Raw genomic sequence first — 9,723 nt, forward strand, 5'->3', positions numbered from 1 at the left:
GGGGGGGGGGGTTGGAAAACAAGGCATGAGGTCATATGATTTGAACTACGCAGAAGATTGTTATGTCATTTAAAAAAAAGGAGAACAACTCCACCCAAATTATTTATTCACAACCGCCTCCCCCCCGCTCCTTACAGGTCCACGCCCTCTGGCTGCTGTTCATCCCTCTGCAGAAAGTTAGACCTGCTTACTGCACCGCCAGGCATCTCTGCAAGAGGAGGTCCGTTAAACTCAGAGAGGAGAGAGGAAAAACAGCCTCGGTGCAGCAGACCGAGGATCCCTGCCAGATCCAAACTCATCTGAAATGTATTAAACCCTGGAGAAGAAGGATCCTCTGTAATCCAGCTCCACAGAGGGCTCGCATTCGCTGCCGGAGGTACACCCATACACGCAGCAGCTGCTCCTCCAAGACCAGTTTCTGTGTTTTCCACACTCCAGAGGACAGGACTGGAGGGGGAGAGGCCAAAGTGCTCGAAGGGATACTCGACAACTTGGTAAAGTTTGTCTTTTTAAACTTTAAATATAGAAAAGTCACTCACTGCAGAGGGAAAAATCCACAAAGATGTAGTTTTGATGAGCTATATTTGTAAAAGCGACGCTGAGAGAGTTTTGGCTTTGCTGACAAATTAAAGCAGCTGGAACCTTTCTGTGCTTTGAACGTGTTTATTTCTTTATTACAAACGTTTTTTTAGCACAAAAGCAGGATTTCTTCAAAACTTGCTGCTCCAGCAGGCAGCAGCTTTACTTTCCTTGTTCCAAAACTCGACCCCATGTTGCAACTGTGGTGCAGAAACCCACAAGGTATTTTCCACCATCTTTCAGCTCTACAAACAAATCCCAGAGTCTTAACCAAACTTCACAGGATTCCCATAAATCAGCTTTTACTCTTTCCGTTGCGTTGGATCGGAGCATTTGTATGCAGTGGAAGTTTTAATGTCTCTCCAGAGTTCGCCATTTTGACAAGGAGTCTTTCCTCACTGGTCTTATGACATGTTAGGACTGTGCTCCCTGTGCCCCTCAGGGCAGAACTTTTTTTTTAATCTGTTCAAAAGGGATTTTCTAAAGAAGTTCTCCACAGATGAGTTATCGCCCACTGATTCGGATCTTAGCTCCTTGCCTCTGGGATATTTAATGAGTTTTGCCTTCAGTCATAACCTAGTGTTTCCATTTACAACCTGGGTTCTGAAAAAGTTGGGACGGTGTATAAAATGTAAACAAAACCAGAACCAGTGCCCTTTTTTGGAAGGGGGGAGGAGGGGGGAAGGTAAATTTGAAATTTGATGACAGCAACAGATCTTTAAAATATTTGGACAGGGGCAACTAAAAGCTGTAAAATAAGAGATTTGATAAAGAAACATCTGGAGGAGCATTCAGGAACACTTCCACAGATCATTGTCTGTAAACACAGTTCACCGTGCCGTCCACAAATGCTGCTTAAAGCTCTATCAGGCAAAGAAGAAGCCAGATGTGAACAGATGTGTCTCCTCTGGACCAAAGAGGAGAACTGTTCTGAGGTCAGCCTGCCTCTCTGATGGTATGGGGGTGCATTAGTCCAGGTTTTAGAACAACATCTGCTCCCATCCAGGACTGTTAAACAGACAGAATGGGACAACCTCAGGTCCAGATGTTTACAGACCGATGGGAGAAGAAGTGGATGTTGTTGCCATAAGATTTTTCCTTAATATGGTACAGTTTCTTGGCTGAAGCGTTTGATATGTTTACTGTGTTTCGTTGGGAATAAAATATTAGTTTATGAGATTCGCAAATTGTTTAATTCTATTTTTACAGATCCCAACTTTTTCAGAAACTGGGTTATATGTAGCCGACAGTGAGAAGATAATTCCCCAAAGAATGAAACTCATTGTTCTTTGTCAAAGCTTCCTCCTCAAAGTGTTTCTCTTACACGTTCATTTTCCATTGAGAAGAGCTAAATTAATGTCTTGCTCATTTTACTGTAAAGAAATGAGCTGTGCCTGTGCAAATCCCGACGCTGGGGTTGGGTTTGCAAGTTTTCCAGTCTGAACACCAACTTTTTTCCAGGCGTGCACTCAGAACGCTTGGCAGACTTTTTTTCTGCTTCAGATTCCTCATCTTTACTCTAGATCCTGGCAGGAACACAAATATTTCTTGTGGTATGTTGATTAAGATTTGTTTTATCTGTCCTTTTTTTATGCCGTTTCATGAACTTCCAGGTGCTAAAGGTTGCCAGTTTAGGGACAACTTTCAAGGAGAACATTCCAGCTTCCGCCCTATCATTCCTCCTGCTGTGTACAGAAGAGGTCCCAAGGACAAGTGAGCAGCTTTCATATAAATACAGGACACCTGAGGGTTTTCCTTGGTACATCTACAGGAAACACGGATCCAAACAACAGACGCAACTGAAGGTGATTTCTTGCCATTATATCTCTTTAGCCATTGAAGATGTCGCGCTGGGGGCGTAAAAACGTCAAGAAGGCACCTGAGGTGATCCGCACGGTGACAGAAGGGCTGAAGTCTTTGTACCGGAAGAAGCTGCTGCCTCTGGAGCAGTATTACGGTTTCCACGACTTCCACTCTGCCAGTTTGGAGGATGCAGATTTTGACAACAAGCCCATGGTGCTGGTTGTGGGACAGTACTCCACTGGAAAGACCACGTTCATCAAGTAAATCGGTCACTTCAGTTGGTTTTACCTTTTGTCTGATTGTTAAGTTTGTATTTAATTCAAGCACCGGGTTTCTGTGTGCCTGGCAGGTATTTGCTGGAGCAGGAAATTCCCGGGAGCAGGGTGGGTCCTGAACCCACCACCGACTGCTTCACTGCCATCATGCATGGGGAGGTGGAGGGAGTCATACCAGGGAATGCCCTGATCGTGGACCCCAACAAGCCTTTCCGCAAGCTCAACCCCTTCGGAAACACCTTCCTCAACAGGTGGGTTTATTCTCAGGGTTTTGTAACGTTTTCCCTTGAGGGAGTCAGCGTGATATCAGCACGGAACCAGCAGACCCGAATGCAAGGGGAGCCGAAAGTTTGTGGAAACTGTTTTAGCTGTTTGGAATGTCAAGTGCCTGTGCCAAATTTCAGAGTGAGGAGTCACTTTCCTTATTTGTGGAAAAAATTGGAGAATGGGAGCGTTAGGGCCAGAGAGGGAGATGAAAGTGGGTGCATTCAGATGTGAATTATGGCGTAAACAAGTTGAAACACAAGGTCAAAGGACTCTGCAGCCCCTTGGGGGAGGGGAGACTTTGGAACTTGGGAGGGAAGGAGTTTTGCAAATCTGAAGTTCTTTCCTAACAAGTTTTTTTTTCTGGACTGCCAGCTTCGTGTGCATGTTTTTCCACTGTCTAAAACTGTTGAAACAGTCTGATGTCGTACAATGGAGAGCCGTGAGCTGCCAGAAACATGGCTCCTGCTGACGGGGGCTCCATCTGATGCAAGTTTTTCCATTAGGGTCATGTTTGTGAATGTACTTGCGTCTCCTTTTGCGTCGCACTTCCTGTTCTGGGAACCTGTGGACTTGTTACAGCTCTTAAACGGCAGGAAGTGGTGTTGTTGTTCTAAGCCTCAGATCGTTAGCAGATCTTATTGTTTGATTCTGGCAGTAATGGTCATTTTCCTTCAGGAAGCCCAGAGCAGTGCAGCGCTGACCTGCACACAATGGGCCAACAGTGGGAGGGACTGGGTGTGTGGAGATCTAAAAAAATAATAATAAAAAATAAGTCAGTGCCTTCCTTTGATCACTCTAGCCTCTTAAAATTAAAGTTAACCATAAGTTAACACCTTTTTCCCCATTTTTAATGATTGCAGTTAAAAGTACAAGGATTTACTGATCTCATAAACCCATATTTTATTAAAAAAATGGGACCAAAGCTCTTTTAAAATGGACCGAAGCAAAGTGGAAAGCTCAAAATGTAAAATTTCTTTTTGGAAACTGGGACACAACATCCTACATACTAAAGAGGAGAGGGGCCATCCAGCATTTTATCAGCGAACAGTTCATAACCCTGCCTCTCTGATGGTATGGGGGTGCATTAGAGCCTCTGGCATGGGGCAGCTCACACATCTGGAAAGGCTCCATCAATGCAGAGGAGCATATAGAGCTTTTAGAACAACATCTGCTCCCATCCAGGACTGTTGAAGAGCTAGAATCCTCTACAGACAGAATGGGACAACATTCAGCAGCTGCTCTCCTCAGGTCCAGATGTTTACCGACTGATGTTTAAAGATGATGGGGTGCTTCACAGTGACCCTGAACAACATTACTGCGTTTCATTGGGAATAAAATACAGGTTTAAGAGATTTGCAAATCATTGCATTGTTTTTTTATTTACATTTTGCACAACGTGACTTGGGGTTGTCCGCGGGTTTGACTTTTCTCCCGTTTGTTGACGGATGAACCAGATTCCAGTGTGCCCAGATGCAGAACCAGGTCCTGGAGAGCATCAGCATCATCGACACACCGGGGATCCTGTCCGGAGCCAAGCAGAGAGTGAGCCGAGGTGAGCAGGGTAACAAAGGTGAGGAGGGGGCATTGGGATGGGGGGGGGCAACAGAGATCCCAGGTCATCATCATCATCATCATCATCATCATCATCATCGCCCCACGCTCATCTGCTCGGCACGCTCAACTAACCCACAGGACCCGTCTGTTCTGTCACCGTAACGCTTGGCAGCAGGACACCGAGCAGCCATAAACTCCTAATCGAGAGCAGATACAAACTCTGTCAGCACATCTGGAGGAATGCGCTGTTGAGAAATAACCACCACCAACATCTCGCAACAGTTTTCTCTCCTCCCATGCTCTAAGTAACTCAGTATTACTTCAATCTGCACAAGGAACTAACAGTTGTAAAAGAGTCAGCGCATCCAAATCATTGAAGACATCTTTCTTCCATCGAGTCTGGCGATAAATTTTCAAATAGTTTACATTTTAATGGCTTAGATTTTGATTTATGTGCTTGAAAAAATTCCTCCCCTAACTCCAAAACAGTTATGTTGCCTCTGGTGCTCACAGACATGAAAAATGGTGTTTTGCAAAATTCGACAGCAATTCACCTTTCCAGAAGCCGTCTTCGCTTTTTTTTGTGCTATTACAGCTCTGCAACATAAAAAGTATACAGTCAAATTAAAATGAAAGGCTTAAAGGCACCTGTGATACTAAATAATTTTAACTTTGTTTAAAACATGAATATAATGCAAAGATTAATCCTCTCTTTAAGGGTACCAACAAATCTGTTTATACCATTTTAGCATGTCTTTGTAAAATAAATAACTTACTTTACTTTATAACATACTAAAGGCATGCAGGAAATGAAGCATTGTTTCAATGAGCTGGAAGGGTAGCAACAAATGCAAATTTATTTATGAATGAAGTCAAACAGAGGTTTTTGTAGTTTTCTGTTTTAACAAAAAAAAAGAAGTTTTGATGCCTAAAAGAGCAGCTGCAGCAGATTTACAGATTCAGATAAGATGTGTGCAGGGTTGGTTTTGTCTTCTGACCTAATTCAGCTTAGATCATGTTGCTCCGCTCTGTTGCGGAGAACAAAGAGCCGAGACAAACAGCAAAGCTCTCGATTTATCGGTCCAACCTTGTTTCAGCCCTCACCTCAGATGTGGATCATGACAGAAGGAAGGAGATCCAAATTAGAACAGTTGAGATGAGCTTCATTCGTCGGGCTGCTGGGCTCAGCCTTAAAGATAAAGTGATCTTTGTCACTCAAGAGGAGCTCAGAGTAGAGCTGCTGCTCCTCCACATTGAAAGGAGTCAGCTGAGGTGGGTTTTCCTGGGACGTCCCATTGGTAGGAGACCCCGGGGGCAGACCCAGTATGACCCTCTCTGGCCTGAAAACACCTTAAGATCACCAGGAGGAGCTGAAGAGGGATGTGTGGGTTTCCTTCCTGGACCTGTTGCCTCTTCGACCCGACCGTTGATGGATGGATGGATGGATGGATGGATGGATGGATGGATGGATGGATGGGTTGATGTCTTACTTATCTCACGTTGTTCCGTTCATCCAACAGGCTATGACTTTCCGGCTGTCCTGCGCTGGTTTGCGGAGCGCGTGGACCGGATCATCCTCCTGTTTGACGCTCATAAGCTGGAGATATCGGATGAGTTCTCCGAGGCCATCGGGGCCCTGAAAGGCAACGAGGACAAGCTGCGTGTGGTCCTCAACAAAGCAGACATGGTGGGAACCCAGCAGCTGATGCGAGTCTACGGTGCACTGATGTGGTCCCTGGGAAAGGTGTTCGGGACCCCTGAAGTTCTGCGCGTGTACATCGGCTCGTTCTGGTCAGAGCCGCTGCTGGTTACGGACAACCGTAAGCTGTTTGAGCTGGAGGAGGAGGACCTGTTCACCGACATCCAGAACCTCCCTCGCAACGCAGCTTTACGAAAGCTCAACGACCTGGTCAAGAGGGCACGCCTGGTCAGGGTAGGTGACTCTGGGGTTTTTGGCGTCTTAACAAGTGATTCTTGGAGCGACTGGAGAACTTCTCTGGTCTTTTCCTACAGGTTCACGCTCACATCATCAGCTACCTGAAGCAGGAGATGCCTTCAGTCTTCAGGAAAGACAATAAAAAGAAGCATCTGATCCACCAGCTGCCAGTGATTTTCTCCAAGATTCAGCTGCAGCACAACATCTCTCCTGGAGATTTTCCAGATTGTGCCAAGATGCAGGTTAGTCACCATGTTTTAGTAAGATGATGAAGAGGATTTGATTTGTTTAAATGTAAACAAGTATATAAATCCCCTTAAACCTAAGTTTTCAAGTTTTTCATGTGAAATTCAGGGGTCTTCGACTACTTTCAGAATCCTACGAGTAACAAGCTGAGCTAATATTAATACTTTTTATGCTTTAAAGGAACAACTGATGGCTCACGATTTCACCAAGTTCAAAACTTTGAAGCCGAACCTGATGGTAGCCCTGGACGAGCTGCTCGCCTCTGACATCGCCAAGCTGATGCCCCTCCTGCGGCAAGAGGAGCTGGAGGCGGGAGACCAGCCGGGCGTGCAGGGCGGTGCCTTCCTGGGCACCCGGGCCGGGCCCTTCACAGAGAGCGACCCCTTCGCCGAGGAGAACGGAGAGGCGTGCGAGGAGGAGGAGGACTGGGTGGTGACCAAAGACAAGTCCAAATACGATGAAATCTTCTACAACCTGGCCCCCAACGAGGGGAAGCTGAGCAGCACCAAGGCCAAGGACTGGATGGTGAGCTCCCGCCTGCCCAACTCGGTGCTGGGTCGCATCTGGAAGTTGTCCGATGTGGACCGCGACGGCATGCTGGATGACGAAGAGTTTGCCCTGGCCAGCCACCTGATTGAGGTGAAGCTGGAGGGGCATGGTCTACCGCCCGAGCTGCCGACCCGCCTGATCCCCCCGTCCAAACGCAGGCAGAAGGGCTCCGATGCATAAACAGCAGCTGAGAGGATTCCTCTCCACTAGTCGTCCCACTTCACGCTACTGTTTGTATTCGCTTTATCCGTCAACCCGTACAGCGCTGTGCAAAAGTCCTGAGCCATTCTTCGTTTCTTAAAACTCTGCTTCAAAGGAGCCAGCAAAAAAATGACTACAAGTCGGCCAATTTTACACATAATGAGCTAAAATTTGGTGTGGTAGTAGCTGAGCATCATCCTCAATAGACACTCTACGCTTTAGAACACAGGATCTTTATTCAACGTTTTGTAAAATATCACTTGAACCACTGAGGATTTTCATGCAAATTTTAGAAAGTAATCATTAGTTGAACATTTACAATTAACCTTTCAATATGGCTGCCACAGCCAACACAAAAATGGTTATGACTTCGTTAAATTTATAGATACTGAGCTAAAATTTGGTGTGGTAGTAGCTGAGAGTCATTCACAACACAGACTCCAAGCGCTAAAAGATCGTGTAAGATCTCTGAACGTTGAGCGATGGCTCCTAACGGGATTCACCTTTGACCAAAACCACCATGACGCCATCATGATTTCAGTTTAAAGCTCCAGCATGAAAGGCTTCATCTCCTTTGGCTGCTTTTTCGCTCATTTCCAGTTTTTGAGCCTGACCATTTTCAGAACAGTGTTTTTTTTTTTTAATCTATTAATCCACTTAACTCTGAACTATGAAGCATTCAGACATAATAAGACTAAAACCTAAGAGACAAACCAGAATTGAGTTGATACATGAGCAACTTAGCTAATAACTAGTTTTAAATTGAACCTTTAGGCACCCATTTCTTTAGTTGAATCTATAAAAATACAGTTTGACAGATAAAAATCAGTGTTTTAGCACCAACGTGAGCTATCGAACAGCTACTGGTTGAAAACCTGACAGTCAATGCGTCTCTCAGGTCCTGTTTGTCCTCTACTTGTCCACTTCCCTCGTTTTTTTTAAGCCCACTCTGAACAGTATAACTGAATGAAAAGGCAGATAAATCGAGATCGAGACCACGTTAAAGGAGTACAACACTCTGACTCACTGGTAGCAAAGCTTCAAGAAACTTGGGGCGGTTTAAAACTTTTGCACAGTACCTTGTAGCTCACCTGAAACTGGCCTCTTGCTCAGGTGAACAAACTGTATTTGTGTGACTAAAACGAGAGCTTCCTGCTTCGAGGGGTCACTGTGTTCGGGTTGAATTTTTCTAATATTTTTCTCTGTTTTTGAACCGTGTTTGCTGAAGATCAGCGGAGACCGACGACCTCGGACTCCTAAGTTTTAAAACTTGTGTTAAAAAGTCAGTTTTGTCCGTATTAAAACCAAAAACCTTATAATCGGTGATATATTGATGCTGGAGTGAATTTGCTTTGTGAGAATATTCTGACTTTTCAGAAACAAAGACCTGCTTAGCTCATATTTTGTTTATAGCCCCTTTTTTCCCCCCGCAGCACAAATCTAATAACCTGAATTAATTTCACTTTTTAATGCTTTTCACTCGATATGGTATTATTTTTTATAAATGTTGCTGTAGTTTCACGTGCTAAGATGAACCCTTTAACCAGACTGAATGACGAAATGCTGACTACTGTGCACAGCTCCACAAACTGTTTGTATGTTAACTTTTATTGCAAGGAAATAAAATCCCTTAACTGTGACGCTTCTCGTTGCACTTCTTGATGCTTCTAGCTTATCGATGATACGTTTGTCTGTCTGTTAGCGAAATATCTCATGAACCAGTGGAGGAGTTTTAATGAAACTCTCATGAAGTCATCTTTGGAAGAACAACTTCGACTGATTACCTTTTTGGAGTCAATCCAATTCAAGATGACCGCCACAGCCAACGGAATGGCTGTAACCCCGTCAGTTTCACAGATATCGAGCTGAAATTTGTCTGTTAACAAAATATCTCATGAACCACTGGAGGGATTTTAATGAAACTTTCAGGAAATAATCATGGAATAACAAAAGTTTGGAGTCAATGCAATTCAAAAATGGCTGTCATTTTTACAGATGCTGAGCTAAAATTTGGCGTGGTAGTAGCCGGGAGTCATTCACTTCTCACACTCTGAGTTCATCTTGCCAGTTCCTACTGATTTTAATTGCTCTGTTAATTGGTTTTTTGGTAACCTTTTCTTGTTTTTTTGAGGTTGAAGCATCAGAAAATTAAGCGATTTCCTCCAAAACTAACAGTTGAGCGACTTTGTTGTTTCTATCTTTCGAGCTCCTTCGGTCTCCTGGTGACGGGTCGGATAAACAGTGACTCACGCTCTCCTCTGCCGAGGCCACACGCCACCATTTTCCACCCGAGGGCTCGGCTCTGCCTCCTGC

General features: G+C 44.7%; 1 protein-coding gene and 1 long non-coding RNA gene across 3 annotated transcripts; one reads left to right on the forward strand and one right to left on the reverse strand.

The window, feature by feature from the left end:
- The first annotated feature begins 162 nt into the window (after positions 1 to 162).
- Positions 163 to 9,050, forward strand: ehd2b (EH-domain containing 2b). 2 transcript variants are annotated; one of them, XM_017437786.3, is made up of 8 exons: positions 163 to 494; positions 2,193 to 2,292; positions 2,413 to 2,642; positions 2,732 to 2,908; positions 4,379 to 4,494; positions 5,999 to 6,411; positions 6,492 to 6,656; positions 6,841 to 9,050. In XM_017437786.3, exons 3-8 carry the CDS (start codon positions 2,422 to 2,424, stop codon positions 7,387 to 7,389), a joined length of 1,641 nt encoding a protein of 546 aa, XP_017293275.1. In that variant the 5' UTR covers positions 163 to 494; positions 2,193 to 2,292; positions 2,413 to 2,421; the 3' UTR covers positions 7,390 to 9,050. The 2 variants fall into 2 exon arrangements, with proteins under 2 accessions (XP_017293275.1, XP_017293276.1); XM_017437787.3 differs by having other exon boundaries at positions 165 to 494; positions 4,379 to 4,476.
- Positions 2,770 to 4,446, reverse strand: LOC119617808. The gene is made up of 2 exons (XR_005234219.1): positions 4,309 to 4,446; positions 2,770 to 3,671 (listed from the first exon to the last, which is right to left on the reverse strand). It is a non-coding gene; the product is annotated as an uncharacterized LOC119617808 (long non-coding RNA).
- Positions 9,051 to 9,723: the final 673 nt, after the last annotated feature.

Source organism: Kryptolebias marmoratus, linkage group LG2, assembly GCF_001649575.2.
Source record: "Kryptolebias marmoratus isolate JLee-2015 linkage group LG2, ASM164957v2, whole genome shotgun sequence".
Taxonomy (NCBI): domain Eukaryota; kingdom Metazoa; phylum Chordata; class Actinopteri; order Cyprinodontiformes; family Rivulidae; genus Kryptolebias; species Kryptolebias marmoratus.

Bases quoted from the DNA above. Each gene is read 5' to 3' on its own strand.
- ehd2b (XM_017437786.3), top strand. From the start codon at position 2,422: ATGTCGCGCTGGGGGCGTAAAAACGTCAAGAAGGCACCTGAGGTGATC. The intron at 2,643-2,731 runs GTAAATCGGTCA...TGTGCCTGGCAG, and splicing joins GGAAAGACCACGTTCATCAA to GTATTTGCTGGAGCAGGAAA. The intron at 6,412-6,491 runs GTAGGTGACTCT...CTTTTCCTACAG, and splicing joins AGAGGGCACGCCTGGTCAGG to GTTCACGCTCACATCATCAG.